This window comes from Lepidochelys olivacea (genome assembly GCF_965140295.1).
Source record: "Lepidochelys olivacea isolate rLepOli2 genome assembly, chromosome: 24".
NCBI classification, from domain to species: domain Eukaryota; kingdom Metazoa; phylum Chordata; order Testudines; family Cheloniidae; genus Lepidochelys; species Lepidochelys olivacea.
Window position 1 is genome coordinate 217,669 of NC_140434.1, and position 15,555 is coordinate 233,223.

The 15,555-nt window shown below is 48.6% G+C and overlaps 2 protein-coding genes across 3 annotated transcripts in view; one reads left to right on the forward strand and one right to left on the reverse strand.

The window, feature by feature from the left end:
- DAP3 (death associated protein 3) overlaps positions 1 to 5,296 on the reverse strand; it is a 30,105-nt gene extending 24,809 nt beyond the window's left edge. The window contains exons 1-3 of one of the 2 annotated variants that reach the window (XM_084613307.1): positions 5,166 to 5,296; positions 2,540 to 2,601; positions 1,228 to 1,274 (exon numbers count right to left, since the gene is read on the reverse strand). In XM_084613307.1, the coding sequence (XP_084469433.1) occupies positions 1,228 to 1,269 (42 nt within the window). In that variant the 5' untranslated portion in view covers positions 1,270 to 1,274; positions 2,540 to 2,601; positions 5,166 to 5,296. Of the gene's footprint in view, positions 1 to 1,227; positions 1,275 to 2,539; positions 2,602 to 5,137 lie in introns of both variants that reach the window. The other variant, XM_084613306.1, reaches the window with a different exon arrangement.
- A 230-nt stretch (positions 5,297 to 5,526) lies between these two features.
- The window catches only part of ASH1L (ASH1 like histone lysine methyltransferase), a 155,867-nt gene continuing 145,838 nt past the window's right edge, over positions 5,527 to 15,555 (forward strand). Inside the window, exon 1 of the mRNA XM_084613398.1 lies at positions 5,527 to 5,694. The gene's annotated coding sequence lies outside the window, so the exon portion shown is untranslated. The remainder of the gene's footprint in view (positions 5,695 to 15,555) is intronic.

Here is a 15,555-nt window from a genome sequence, read left to right on the forward strand (position 1 = left end):
CTAGGGACAGTACTTTTTACCAAAAGTTAAAGCACCTAAGCAATATAACCACCTAATATGGATGAGTTCTATTGGTATGAAGGTACCTTTATACCAGTGTAACTGCATCCACGCAAGGAGGGGTATTGCTTGCTTTAACTATACTGGTTTCAAGCAGTTCAATTGGTACAAAAACTTCATGTAGACAAACCCTTACTTTTTTTCAAAAAACAGCTTAGAGTCTGATGTAACTTGGCTCCAGGAGATGGGGACCTTGATATGGGCCTAAAGTGTCTATGCTTCAGTCCAGCCCTGACTTTTAAATTCCTAGTCTACACACAAGCAGGTAAAAATCCTACAATTAAACCATAAATTCACAAAACTTTACAGCTTGAAAACAGGCAAGATGAACTGCCGTTATAATCCATTTGCATTCAGAAGCTGGGAGCCTGCTTCCTGGCCACTTGGAACAATTTAGGGTTGCAGGTTTGCTGACAGATGAAGTTACATTCCTCAGTCACAGAACATTTGAGATTTAAAGGCCATAAGAGCTGCTGGAAGGTAGTCACATGACTAGACTGACATGCAAAAGGCTGTTATTCTGAGGGTTAAATCTTTCTGAAGACAAAGGCCCTCACAACTGTGCTGCTGTTTGCCATAAAAGGGCCACAGAACCAATTTAATTGGCCCCCAGGGACAAAACGCAGAACAGAAAGTCCCCAGGGACAAAACCCTAGCAAACGTAAGGTCATTAAGATGACCCCATGATTCTACTTCTGACAGTGACCCAAGGATAGGGGCATGCCAGGCCAGAGCAGGACCACATTACTCTGCACTTCAGCTACTTTAGGCAAGAGCATGACCCATAAGTGGCCCCCTAGAGTTGTTCTGAGTCACACAGGGGGCAGATAGGCTTGCAGCCAAGCCCAGAGGTGTAAAGAGCATACAAAAGCCATCTTTGCCCCATCTTTACCCGCCTTCTTGGGCCATACCTCCTCGGGAGGCACAGTAAAGAATCAAGGCCATCATCAGTAGTGGATCTTCTTACCAAGGGTAGTGCTGCTCAATGTTCTTGAGAAAGGATGACTTTAGTGCAAATCCAGCAGATTTTCTGTTTTCAAAATGACTTATATTATGCAGTATAATGTGAAAAATAGCATTCTGGACCCTTTATAGTGATAATCATTCCAGATCTCAAGACGGAGATCCAGCAAAGGATATGCTTCACAGAGCCAGTGCAGGACTCACCTTGGGCCCCTGGCAGATCACTCCTTTCACACTTCTCAGCATTATCCCTGCAGAGACAAGAGTGGAGTTTACTCACAGCAACTCACAATATCTGATCTCTCCTATCAAGTTGTCAAATGCGTGTCTTAGGAACTGTAATCAGCCATGGTGTCTACAGTGTTATTGTAGCCCTGCTGGTCCCAGGATATGAGAGAGAGAGAGAGAAAGTGGGTGAGGAAATATCTTTTATTGAACCAACTTCTGCTGGTGAGAGAAACAAGCTTTCGAGCTTACAGAGAGCTCTTCTTCCGTCTTCTCTCTAATCAGTCATGCTGTGAGCCTGTTCCATGAAGAGAGAATCCTAGTGAGCTCCCAAGAGAATAAATGAAGTCAGGTTAACCATGTATCCAGTTGGGCATAAATTATTTCTTATGTCAATGAGAATGAAGAAAAACTTTGCACTGTCTCCTTCTGGCTTTAGAACTATTTGCAAGCAATTGATTTTCCTTTACTCAGAATCCTATGTCCACGCTCTTCAAAAAGTTAGCTAAAAATGTCAAATATCACACAAAAACTTGATATGTAAGCATCTCCCAAATCCCAAGGTGAAGGACTTTGGGAAATATATGATTTTTGTTTAGTGTCAACTATACCCAACATAGAGGACAAACTGTTTCTGCCCAACGAGCTTACCATCTAAATAGATAAATAGGATTCTGACAAAGCATCAGGTGGTGTGTATGTGCTTCACAGCAGTAAAGGAGGTTATTAAAACAGCAGCACTGCCTTGGGGGACAGCATAACAGTTACATCTAATGAAGAAGGATATTTTGCAGAAACATTTGCAATAAGCACCATACTTGATAAGTAGCTTTAAAGACTGAAAGCCTAGGTCTTGCGCTCAGCTATCTTGAAGGATGGATATTCCCATTTCCTTATGATTTTAACAGGCAGACTCAAAAGATGATCCCCTTTCTGAATAAGGGAAGTCAGTTTAATATTACTAGATAGTATGAAGCAGAAATCGTGCAAGACAACACTAGGAGACATAGAAAGCTTCTCAATTCGCTCCTGCTCCTCCATCTGTCAGAGTTTGTTTCTCAACAGCTAGCTTTGGTTACCATGACAGAAGGAAAAGCAGCAAAATGCACAATAGACAGATTGAGGAAAGAACAGAGGGTCCCAAAAATCAATCAGGATATTTGTGCTCAAGGCTGTCTTCATAGCACTATCCTAAAGGGCATGTGAGAACACAACACAAAATGTAACAGATTTAAAAAACCCTGCACTTGTGAGAAGTTATTATATAATACATTCAAAGCAAGACACCAACCTCTCAGGAGTGGATGACTTTCAGGAACCAATAGCTGCTGATCTTCCTGTGGTTAACAGCTTCTGCACAGAGGAAACACAAAAGCTAATTTATGAAGGAAGACAAAGGTTACTAACTGGGTGGAATCGTATCTGGAATTCTCATTATGCTGAGGAGGAAGGAAAATAACTGAACACTTAAGGAAGGATGACATTAGCCTTGTAAAGAGGCGCTCTGATCTCACACTGAACAATCAGCAAGAAACAAATTTAAAAGAGCAAGTTTTTGTTTTGCCACATAAAACTTGCTGAAATTCTTAGCTCATTCTACTCTCCAGCACATAGAATGATAACAAGACATTGGTGAGGAACAGAAAGGAGTAATTCAACTTTTTCACAAGAGTTTAACCCCTTTGTCGAGGAGTCATGAACTTCTCTACTATAAACAGCTATTTCACGGACTTGTGCCTGGTCTTATTAAAATAAGGACTAAGTTCAAAAACAACCCAGGATGCTACTCGCATTCTGCCACTGAAGAAACCTGAATTCAGTCTTTTGAGACTACTTTCAGAGCAGCAGCATTAACTGTGCTACTTGGAAGCCTCCTCAAGTCATAGAGAATCCATCTCAAATCGGGCATAGTTTTGAACCACCATATATGTGAGTGAGTTTGTGGGGGGGCGTGTCACAGAAGATCATTACAAGGCCCTACACCAACTACTGCTGGTTCTGGAGAGCAAGAGGCAGCTCACTGAGACATAGAATTCAAGGCCAGAAGGGACCATTCTGACTATCTAGTTTGCCCTCCTGAATAAGATAAGCCAAAGAACCTCACCCAATAATTTCTGCATCAAACAACTTTTATTTGAGCTATTACATATCTTTTAGACAGATATCTAATCTTGATTTAAAGACTTCAAGTGATGGAGAATCCACCATGTTAGTAGGTAAATTGTTCCTACGGTAGTTACCCTCACTGTTAAAGTTTGCACCTTATTTTGAAATTGCTTGTGAATAGTAATTTTAAAAAGTAAACAGCAAGAAATTTTGGAGGCATCTCAGCCACACAATTAATTTATCAGTGAAAACTCTCTCTATGAAGTAGCCTGAAGGTTACATATACAAGCATCTTCACCTCAGAGAAATCCTAATCTGGTGTCTCCCTCCCTACATTAATCTGAAAAACAAGATTCTTTAGAAGCTTTAAAAACTGGATGTTTAGTACTGGTGTATTTACATTTACCATGGGGATTCAAGAACCCCAAAAGGAAATGATATGGCAGGAGAAGCACAGTGACTTTCCTTCACACACCCTCCATGGCAGATTCACATAGTGAATCTCCTCTCTCCCTACACTATATTCTCTACCCCACTCACATCTGCTCTCCCTCTGCTCCTCCCCAAATATCTCTTTACCATACTCTTCTAATGTGTCCCATCAATCTCTCCCTCTCACACTACCCAACATGCACACACAAAGGTTTCAGATATCTCACAGGCAAAGAATAAAAAATAGCAGTCTCAGACTGTTGTAAAAAATGGTGGCTGCAATCTACCCAGAGGGCAAGGAAAGTGAAAATGCCGACAGTTCTGCCAAGGTACCGTTCCCAGATCCTACTATAGCTTCACCTTTCTCCAGTGACTAGCTCCAGTGTTTAGTCTATTCAGAGCTTTCACAGGTTGCAGCACAGAGTGATCAGACTATCAGTGTCACTGCTGCCCATAGAGGTCCCAAAAGCAGCAGCAAGAACTGAAGATACTGGTTAATTTTCAATCAGTGGCCACTTGGGAATCATTGAGCATATCCACTGCTGTGTCTGTTATGAATAGGAACATTGAGTCAGCCAAATTGCAAAGGTTCTTCAAAACACCAAAATCTGAGGCTTTCAGATTTGTTGGGGGTGAAGGCCCTTTCAGAAGAGTGGCAAAGGGATACTGGGACCCGAAGGTTCATAGCATTTGGAGGGAAAAGGTGGAAATTACTGAGAGGGCAACAAGGAAGACACATTAGGAGCCAAATATAACTGACAAGTGGCAGGTGTGCCAGAGTTCACACTGTGAGTCAAAGCAACAGCATGGGTGGACCAAGCTGGGATCCAGTGAGACTCCAAAGGGCAACACTACTGGGTGGGGGAAGATAGAGAAGAGGTCATAGCAAAGGGAAGATCCTGTAGAGAGTGAACAAATATAAATGGGGGGTAAAAGCAAAAGACACCATGAGTGAGGGCCGGGGTAGAGGGCGTTAAACTTGGCGCCCTGCCCCCCAAAGCCACTAGCCCTCAGGTTGGGGTCCCAGCTCCATTGTACCGATGGGTGTTTCTGGCTCGCTCTCCCCGGAACTTTCGGGAGCCCGTAGCTGAGGCCTCTGAAAACTCTTGAGACCCAGCACTGCCCCGCCACGCCGGAGCGGTGCTGCGGGCTGGGCGGCTGCCTCCCTGGGCCCCTGACAACCGAGCCGTCTTAGGACCCCATTCGCGTCGCCACGGGTTCCGCAGGGGCAAGTACACGCTTCATCACCGTCCCGCGAGCGTCCCCAGCCGGGGTGGTGGCAGCCCCTCCCCAAACGCGGGGGAACCGCGGGATACAGCTGCCCGCGTGCCGGAGGGCCTCTCTCGCTCACCCAAGCACAGGACCCCGCGAGGCCTCACCGGCAGATGGGGACCCCGCACAAGCCACTAGACCGCTCACAACTCTCCCAGCGCGCCCCTGGGCGCCGCCATCTTACACGGGAAGAAACGGAAGTCATGAAGGGATCTGCTTACTACGGATGCTCCGAAAGGTCAAACCAGCAAGGGGAACAAAAACGCGCGGAAATGGGGAGCCGAGTTCTCTGAGCCCCGCCCCCAGCAGATTAAACCCGCCCTCAGCCTCCCCCGGCCCTGGAAGGGAATGGGATCTGCAGAGGAGGCGGGGCCCAGCAAAGCAGGGGGTGTGTCTGCTGGGGGCGTGGACAGGCGCGAGGAGGGCGGGGTACGAGGCGCTCGCTCGCGCTGAGGTTGGAGCTGCCGCTGGCGCCTGCCGCCGCCATTTTGGTTTCGCTGCTTCGGCTCTCTGAGAAGGGGCTGAAGCGGCGGCGGGCTGGTCCGGGTCCCGCCCTGGCCCCGTCCGTGAGGGCGGCCGGGAGGATGCGGCGCGGAGGAACCCGGCCCCGGCCTTGGCCGTATTGTCGCTGACACGGTGAGGAGGGGGTCGTGTCGGACTGGGCCGGGCGGGGACCGGAGCCTCCACAGGCCCGGAGACCGGGGGGGAGGGGAGCCTGGGCAGGGGGTCCGCGTTAGGGGCCCCGCCCCGTCCCGTCCCCGATAAACAGGATGCTCAACAACCCACGCATGCGGCGCCCGGGCCCTCACCAGCCCCCTCTCCTGGGCCGTGGATACGTACGGGGAATCCCTGACAGCCAGGCCTGTGCCTGGGGGCGGGCGAGAGGCGGGGGGATCCCTGACAGCCAGGGCCCGTGCCGGCGGGGGGCGGGGGGGCCGTGCCTGGCGGGGGGTGGGGGGGGAATATCCGTGACAGCCAGGGCCCGTGCCGGCGGGGGGCGGGGGGGCCGTGCCTGGCGGGGGGTGGGGGGGGAATATCCGTGACAGCCAGGGCCCGTGCCGGCGGGGGGCGGGGGGGCCGTGCCTGGCGGGGGGTGGGGGGGGAATATCCGTGACAGACAGGGCCCGTGTCGGCGGGGGCTGGGGGGCCGTGCCTGGCGGGGTGGGGAGGGGATATCCCTGACAGCCAGGGCCCGTGCCGGCGGTGGGGGGGGGGAATATCCCTGACAGCCAGGGCCCGTGTCGGCGGGGGGCGGGGGGGCCGTGCCTGGCGGGGGGTGGGGGGGAATATCCGTGACAGACAGGGCCCGTGTCGGCGGGGGGCGGGGGGGCCGTGCCTGGCGGGGGGTGGGGGGGGAATATCCGTGACAGCCAGGGCCCGTGCCGGCGGGGGGCGGGGGGGCCGTGCCTGGCGGGGGGTGGGGGGGGAATATCCGTGACAGCCAGGGCCCGTGCCGGCGGGGGGCGGGGGGGCCGTGCCTGGCGGGGGGTGGGGGGGGAATATCCGTGACAGACAGGGCCCGTGTCGGCGGGGGCTGGGGGGCCGTGCCTGGCGGGGTGGGGAGGGGATATCCCTGACAGCCAGGGCCCGTGCCGGCGGTGGGGGGGGGGAATATCCCTGACAGCCAGGGCCCGTGTCGGCGGGGGGCGGGGGGGCCGTGCCTGGCGGGGGGTGGGGGGGGAATATCCGTGACAGACAGGGCCCGTGTCGGCGGGGGGCGGGGGGGCCGTGCCTGGCGGGGGGTGGGGGGGGAATATCCGTGACAGACAGGGCCCGTGTCGGCGGGGGCTGGGGGGCCGTGCCTGGCGGGGGGGGGGAGGGGATATCCCTGACAGCCAGGGCCCGTGCCGGCGGTGGGGTGGGGGGGATTATCCCTGACAGCCAGGGCCCGTGCCTGGCCGGGGGGGGGGAAATATCTTTGACAGCCAGGACCTGTGCCTGGTGGGGGTATATCCCTGACAGCCGGGGCTCCTGCTTGGGGGGCCGGCTAGAGGTGGGGGAGATCCCTGACAGCCAGGGGCCGTGCCTGGTGTGGGAGTGGGAGATGGATATCCCTGACGGCGAGGGGCTGTGCCTGGGGTGGGGGAATGAGAGCCCGTGCCTGGGGGGGGGGGGGAGATCCCTGATAGGCAGGTCCCATGCTTGGGGAAGGCAGAGGAATATCCCTGACAGCCAGCCAGCCCCCCCGTGCCTGGGGCTGAGAGAGATTCCTGACAGCTGGGGTCTGTGCTTTTAGGGGATGAGGGAAATCCCTGACAGCCATGCCTGAGTCTTAGGGCGGGTGAGGAGATTCCCTGACCTCCAGTCCTGTACCTTGAGGGGGGGATCCCTGACAGCCAGCCCCACCCCTGGTGCATGGAGGGAACAGGGAGATCCCTGAGAGCCAGGCCCTGTGCCTTGGGAGAGGGAATCCATCACAGCCTGGCTTGTGTGTTAGGAAGCAGGGAGTTCTTTAGTAATCAGGCTTGTGTGAGAGTATTTAGGTCAGTTAGCTGTTCATGTGGCCATTCAGTTTAATTAGGAGCCCTTTGGTAGTAGGGGTGGAAAGCAAGTGCCTTTCATGGAAGTGCCCACAGTCTCACATTTTTTTTATTGGGGATGGATCAGTAGTCAGATTCAGAGTCATCCAGTTCTTCTCATCTGCTCTGGATCCTCATTGCATTAGTCTGACTCTTCCTGGGGGTATGGCCTTGGATTGGGAAATGCTGTGTTTGGAGATACAAGTATCTGGGGGAGTGAAATCCCTGATGGGTCTGTATTTGCAAGGGAGATCCCTTACAGGCCTGTGTTTAGGGTGGGGGTGAGGAATCTTGGATAGGTCTACATTTGGAGGGGTCGGGGAAGGGGATCATTGACTTTCAGTATGTCTACACTGTAGCTTGGAACAAGCCTCCCAGCCTACAAAGACACACTTTCGCTAGCAGAGCTTGAGCTGGCGCACTAAAAATAGCGGTGTGGATGTTGTGGCTTGGGCTCTCAACCCAATAGGCTTGAGAGCCTAAACTCCAGCTCGAGCTGCAACGTCCACACTGCTATTCACATGTTAGCTCAAGTCCTGCTAGCAGAAGTTTGTCTGCCTGGGCTGGGAGGCTTGCTCCCAGCTGCAGTGTAGACATACCCATTGAGGCTTGTAAGGATTCTTGATAAGGCCTAAATTTGAAGTCCTGTTTGGGAGGAAAGGGATCATTGATGTTCCAGACTTTGGCTGTGGGAACTTCGGACAGTCTGTCCCATGAGTGAAGAGAGGGTGGGTCCATGACAGCTCTATATATCTGTGTGTTTCTAGTGGAGAGAAATCCCTGGGCCAGCCTGTGTCAGAAGGGATAAGAGAGATGGCTACCTGACATTCTAGCCTGTGTTTAGGTTGGCAAGATTAATCCTGGGCAATCTGTTCTATTTGGGTTAACAAGGGGAATCGCTAAAAGCCAAGCCTGTGTTTGGGAAAGGGTAGGTTCCCAGCAAGGTTGCGGGAAAGTGGCAGGAAATCCTCTGACATTTCAGCCGGTGTTTAGCTGGGAATGGGGATGTCCCCTCCTTAAACCTGTGGCTGGTGGCCAGGGAAACCCTAATAGTTTATCCTATGTTTTAGACGAAGATGCAAGGGGCTTTCTGACCAACTGATTTGGATGCCAAGGATCCCGGACGGTTGTGCCTGTATTTGGCAGGAATTCTCTTCCATGTTCAATTAGTTTGGAGATGGGGATTTCTTTTGGGAAGCCCTGTGTTTCAAATGTAAGATCACTAGCAGAGATGCCTGTGCTTTGGGCAAGGGAGATGAAAATCCTGACAGGTCAGAACGATGTGTGGAATACTTGACTTTAGCTTGTATCTGAGGTGCAGAGAGCGGGATCCTGGCAGTAGGACATGTGTTTGAAAGGGACTGGGTGGCAGACTGATAGGCGAAGCTCATGCCTTAGAAACTCAACTTGCGCTGGAGGTAGACTTAGTCTATGAACTCTCCTGCATTAGATAAAATGACCACAGAACTCCATGCACAACCCGTCTTAGGCTTGGCTTTCCCTCAATAAACTTTTTGTGCACGGAGAGACAGGCTCACAACACACCTACTCTCTCACACATACATTTAAAAAAATAAACTGATCAGACTATTTCTCCTATTGTCAGAAAGCGTGTGGGAGAGAGATTTTCTCTTTTTAAATATTTGAGGTGTTCCAGTACGATGGTTATAGGGCAGTGTAAGTAACTAGGAGATCCATGAGGATCAAACCTGTGTTTGGAGAAGGGGTGACTGTTGATGGTCTGGCCTGTATTTGAACATGGGTGGATAGGGCAATCAGGAGTCAGGAAATATTGTGATTCAGAGGTTGGTTCCCTAACAGTTCATAGATTCCAAGCCCAGAAGGAACCATTGTGATGATCTAGTCAGACCTGCTGTATAGTACAGGCCATAGAACTTTCCCAAAATAGTGCCTAAGCATATCTTTTAGAAAAACAGTCTTGTTTTAAAAAGTGATTGAAACTCTACCATGATGCTTGATAAGTTGTTCCAATGGTTAGTTACTCTTACTGTTAAAAATGTATGCCCTATTTTCAGCCTAAGTTTGTCTAGCTTCTACTTCCAGCCCTTGGATCATGTTATACCTTTCTCTGCTAGATTGAAGAGCCCATTATCAAATATTTGTTCCCCATGTAGGTACTTATAGACTGTAATCAAGTCACCTGTTAATCTTCTTTCTTAAACTAAATAGATTGAGCTTCTTGAGTCTATCACTGTAAATCACGTTTTCTAATCCTTTTATAATTCTTGTGGCTCTTCTCTGAACCATCTCCAATTTATCAACATCCTTCTTGAATTGTGGACACCAGAACTGGACACAGTATTCCAGCAGTGGTTGCACCAGTGCCAAATACAGAGGTAAAATAATTGCAGCTGAGTTGAGGACAAGACATGGAAAATCGCAGAAAACTAATAATGGACCTTTATTAATAGCGGCAATTTGGAAAAGCCAGAGTAGACCTATTTGTTTAAGAAAAAAATTGCTGGAATGATATATAAAGGCTCCAGTATTATGTTATGCCTACAGATTTTTTTGATAACCAGACATTTTGCTGCAACTATATTACATTCGTTTAACAAATAAAAAGTGACCAGTACAATATGAAATTCAGAAGACTAAAAGTTTTAACACAATTGCTATAGAAAGTCCAAGTCTAGTCATTTTAGCCTTTTACATTTTACAGGTATTTAATGTTAGTGCAGTACTAATTGCATACTCAAAATGTATGCAAAATTATGGAGTGTGCAAAGTAAGGTAATTAAAATCAAAAGTGCAGTAGAAGCCTAATATTGTAGGATCCACAATATCACAAATGAAATAGGGCCTTAATTATAATTTATGCTCATAAATGAACAATTCCTTTCCTCTTGTTTGTTGCCCAGGCTCCTAGCTTTGGTTTATAGGCTATTAAAGAATTTCTTCTCCATGTCCTTAGGTTGCTTGATTAATTATGTTCTCATCATCTCGATTGTTGTGCTAAGTACTCATATCTTCCCTCGTTTTGCCCTCCCTCTTTGTTATTAGTTTAACTACTTTACTCTAGACAGCCTGTCCCCAAGAAGATTGGTCCCCCTTCTACTCAGTTGGAGGCCATCCAAACTATACATCTGTCTCTCACCAAAGAAGATGCACCAATATTTCACAAACCCAAAGACCTCCACCCTACATCACTCACTTAGCCAGTGCTTCGCTTTCAGAATTTTCTGCATTCTGTATTCCTTTGCTCATGGGACAGGAAGGATCACAGAGAAGTTCATTTGGACATTCTTTTTCAGTATGCTTCCGAGTTCCCTAAAGTCATCTGTGATCTGCAAGATAACCCATGAGGCAGCTAAACCTGTATTTGAACAAGAAGGAATGGATCTTAGTCTGTTGGGCCTGTTTGGCGAGGGGATTTTACTCATGTTTATGAAGGGGTGGGAGCATGTTAACAGTGTATTGTTTTATTTTGAAGGGATGGAGTTCTTACTTTCTTGGTCAGTGGCAGATTTTATGGGACTTTTTATGGGGGACTGCTCAACAGTATGGTCAGCAATTTGTTTGTGGAGTTGAGATAGGCCCTTTGACAGCAGAGCCTGTGTTTAACAGGGTTGAGGGGCTCTGTGGTTTCTCCTAAATTATGTGGGAATTCTTGGGATGGATGGACCACAGAATGGACCACAGCTGCATATTTTAATGGGGAAATGCACTATCTGCTATGGTCAGTGGAAATGTCCCTTTCGTTATCCTTCAAATAAATCCCCTTTGTTCATGATGGGGATGGATCATGATGATTACCTGTTCTGTTCATTCCCTCTGAAGCACCTGGCATTGGCCACTGTTGGAAGACAGGATACTGGGTTAGATGGACCATTGGTCTGACTCAGTATGACTGTTCTTATGTGATGGTTATGGATCTGTATAGTCATCTAGTCTTTACTCTTATCCATAATCTTTTATTTACTAACTGGACACTTTAGCTGGCCATGTCAGATTCCACAGAGAATTCACCCTGCCTTTTCAGTAGCCATGGAAGGGGAAAGGGGCTGTTGCTTGTATTATTTCTGAGACAGGCTGTTATTATACATGAACCTGGGCTCATGGTATGTGGATGAGGTGAATTAAGTTCTTTGGAGCAGGATTGTCTCTTACTCTGTGTTTATACAGTACCTAGGAGTAAAGAAATGCCAGTGTTAGGGTTGCTCATGCAATCTTAATTCCTCCCCCCCCCCCCCCCTTTGTAAAGCATATATTACAACACAGGCCAGAATCTTCAGCTCTCCTAAATCATAGTTAGACACCTAAATAGAGCTGGCCTGATTTTTTTTAGAAGTGCTTTCTACACTAGTTGCATCTGCGTAGCCTCTTCCACTGTGTGTTACTCTGTATGTCTGTCAGATAGACAAGCAGTAAGTCATTTATATGCAGGATGTGTAGTGAATAAGGGAAGGATTCCTGTGGAAACATTCAAAATATCATTGCAAGTATGTTGTTTCAGTAGAGGTTAGATTTATTTCTAATCAGATCAGTTTTGTTAAAAGGATTTTGAATTTTGTTATAAGGTAACTAAACCATAAAAAATAACAGTTAAACCAAATGGTGCTTGTGTTGAACTTCTTTGTAATACTACAAGAAATATTCTAATCTCTCTTCAAGAAGTGAAGAGAGCAGAAACCAGGATCTGTTCTAGTAGATATTAGTGTAGAATGAGTAGTTCCTTTTTTTTAAACTTTTTTTAAACTTTTTTAAAAACACATTAGCTTTTCTAAGATGTAAATGTAAGAAAACATCTCTTGTGTTGGTGGTTTTTTCCCCAGTTTTAAAGACAAATATATTCCAGAATATTTCAGTTCCACTTGATTTCCTCCTGGGAGCCAACAATTGTCTAAAAATCAGTTAATATAACATTAATACTGAACAGCAAAATCCATTTAGTTATGCTTTATAAAAAGGAAGACATTCTCAGTTCAGCAACTAACAAACAATGAAACTATTCATGTCTACAACTCTTATGAGTGTATAGAAAGTAATTTAAACAATTGACATGCCACAGGGCCGTTGATACAAATCATGATGCTGTTCCGATTATGGAAAATTAAATGTAATATATTGCTCCAGAACTTCAATGCTGTTAAGTAGAAATTAATATCAGGTGGAATGTAGACAGCATGTTTTGCCCCACAGTTGGAGAGAGGCAGAATTACACCATGAGCCTGATTCTCTTATCCTAACCAGGTAATGCTTCTGATCTTAAAGCTGGTTAAAGTTTGGTAAATTGATCCTCTAGCCTAACACCTTTAGAAAACAAAACCTGAATCTTTGTTCCTAATTTCCATATTGCAACCTTAGTTCTTGTTCAGCATAACGAAAGGCATTCTCTTTGCAGTATAGAGAGAATTCAAAGTGAAATATTGTTTTATTGTTTCTGGTACATTACCCTTCATAATGCGGGGCATAAATAATAAAGCTGGAGTTAAGGTAGTAAATATGTATATCAATAATTAAAGGGTGGTGAGAGAACTTAACTATGCTGTATTTTTTTTAAAAAAAAAGTGAACACTTTTTAATTAAAAATCGGAAACACAAAGGTAAGGTAGCCCAAAGAACCTTAAATCAGCTCTCATATTCTTCTGCCCGCTCTCTAGAGCCCAATAGCATGAGATGGTCTTATGTTTGCACTCTGTACATCTTCATCATCTAGTACAGGGGTCAGCAACCTGTGGCATGTGTGCCAAAGACTGCACGCGAGCCGATTTTTAATGGCACGCTGCTGCCTGCCTGCTGGGTCCCAGCTGCCGGCCGCGTCAGCACTCCCTGCCGAACCCAGGCCGGGACCCCGGCAGGCAGCAGCGTACCCTTAAAAATCCTGCCCACCCCGGCCTGCTGTTCTCCGCCAGCCCCCCCACCCCTGGCACAGGGGCAGGGTGTAGAAGCTTGGTCCTGCCTGCTGCTGCTGCAGGGCAGGCAAGCTTCCACCCCAGCCCCCCTGCCTGCCCCTCCTCCTCTCCCTCCCTGCCACTGATCAGCTGATGGCCCTTGCAAGGGCGGGGGAGAAGCAGGGCCTCAGTGTACTCGCTGCTCCGGGGAGGAGGCAGAGAAGAGGTGGGGATGGGGCCTTGGGGAAGGGGGGTGGAATCAGGGCATATCCCCTCCAGTCCCCTGCCGTGAGCGGCTCTGGGCGGGGGGCTGGGAGCACCCCCACGACCCCAGCCTACACCCCCAGCCCTCTGCCCTGACCCCTGCACCCCCCTCACACGCACCCCCCTCACACACACCCCAGCCTCTGCCCTGATCTCTGCACCCCTCACACACCCCAGCCTCCTGCCCTGACCCCTGCACCCCCCCACACACCCCCAGACCTCTGCCCTGACCCTTGCACCCCCCACAACCCCAGCCTTGATTCCAGAACCCCCCACACATACCCAGCCCCCCCATGCCCTAACTCCTGCACCCTCCTCACACACCCCCAGCCCTGACTCCTGCACCCCCACACATACCCAGCCCCTCACACCTCGTGCCCTGACTTTTGCACCCCCTACATTCTCACCCCCACCGTGAGCACCAAATGGGAGCTCCTGCACACCCCCCCCCCATTCCTGCCTGCACCCCTTGCACCAAATGGGAGCTGCCCAGGTAGGCACTCCACACCCAAACCTCCTGAGCCCCCTCCCTCATTCTAGCTCCTGGCCAGACCCTATACTCCAACCCCCAGCCTGCTCCTTCACCCCCAGCCCTGTGCTCAGCGCACTCCCACCCTCAGCTCAGTGCAGACAGAGAGGAAGAGAATGGGCTAGAACCAGGGAAAAGGTAGGTACCCACTCTATGTGGGCAGGGCCGGGATCCCAGACCAGCAGCGTGCTGAGCATGGCTGGCAGCCGGGACCCTGGCTGGCAGAAGCCGGTGGACGGAACCCCAGATCGGCAGCGGGCTGAGTGGCTCAGCCCACTGCCAGTCTGGGGTCCCAGCTGTCAGCCCCACTCAGCCCGCTGCCGGTCTGGGGTTCTGGCTGCCAGCCCCTTGCCAGCCAGGGTCTCGGCCACAGGCCCCGCTCAGCCTGCTGCCGGCCTAGGTGAATGGAACCCCAGGCTGGCAGTGGACTGAGCGGGCCAGCAGTGTAAGATCAGCATTTTAATTTAATTTTAAATGAAGCTTCTTAAACATTTTGAAAACCGTGTTTACTTTACATACGACAATAGTTTAGTTATATAATATATAGACTTAGAGAGAGAGAGAGACCTTCTAAACCATGTTAAAATGTATTACTGGCACACACAACCTGAAGACTTGGCACACCACTTCTGAAAGGTTGCCGACCCCTGGTCTAGTATATAAGCCATGAACTCTCATTAAGCATTCTAATATGTGCATCACCCACCACATGTGACACCTATGAAATCATGTCATATTCTGTAATGCATCCTTAATTGATAAGACAGTGAAATTAACATTTCAACCCTTGTATTTCATATATACACCATAGACCTATCCAACCCTCATTCTGTCTTTTTAGTATAATATTTAACTCCTATAGCATTTCTTATCTGTAGACTATATACATATACCTATTTTACAGATGGGGAAACTGAATTAGAGAGGTAAAATTTCTTGCTGAAGGTTGCGTAGCAGGTCATTGGCACAGCCAAAAAGAATACAATTCAGGATCTCCTGACTTCCAGTTCAGTGATCTAGCCACTGTTTCACACTGCCTCATACAAACTAGTTAATGCGCTTAAATACGTAAAGTGTTCTATACCCTGTTGAAAGAGAAGTTCTGAATAGAGAGGGCCATGAAGGAGAATCTCAATGGATAAAAGTCCCATATAATAAGAATAGAAATATAATAGTGGGGGTATAAGAGCTGGCTTCTGGATCAGAATAGTGATGGTGACATAAGAATGTTGACAGGGATTGGAGGAGGTAACAAAATCTACAATAATGTCTGGTGACTTGAACCATCCAGGAATAAATTAATTGAACAATGTAGTTGAAAGCTTCATAG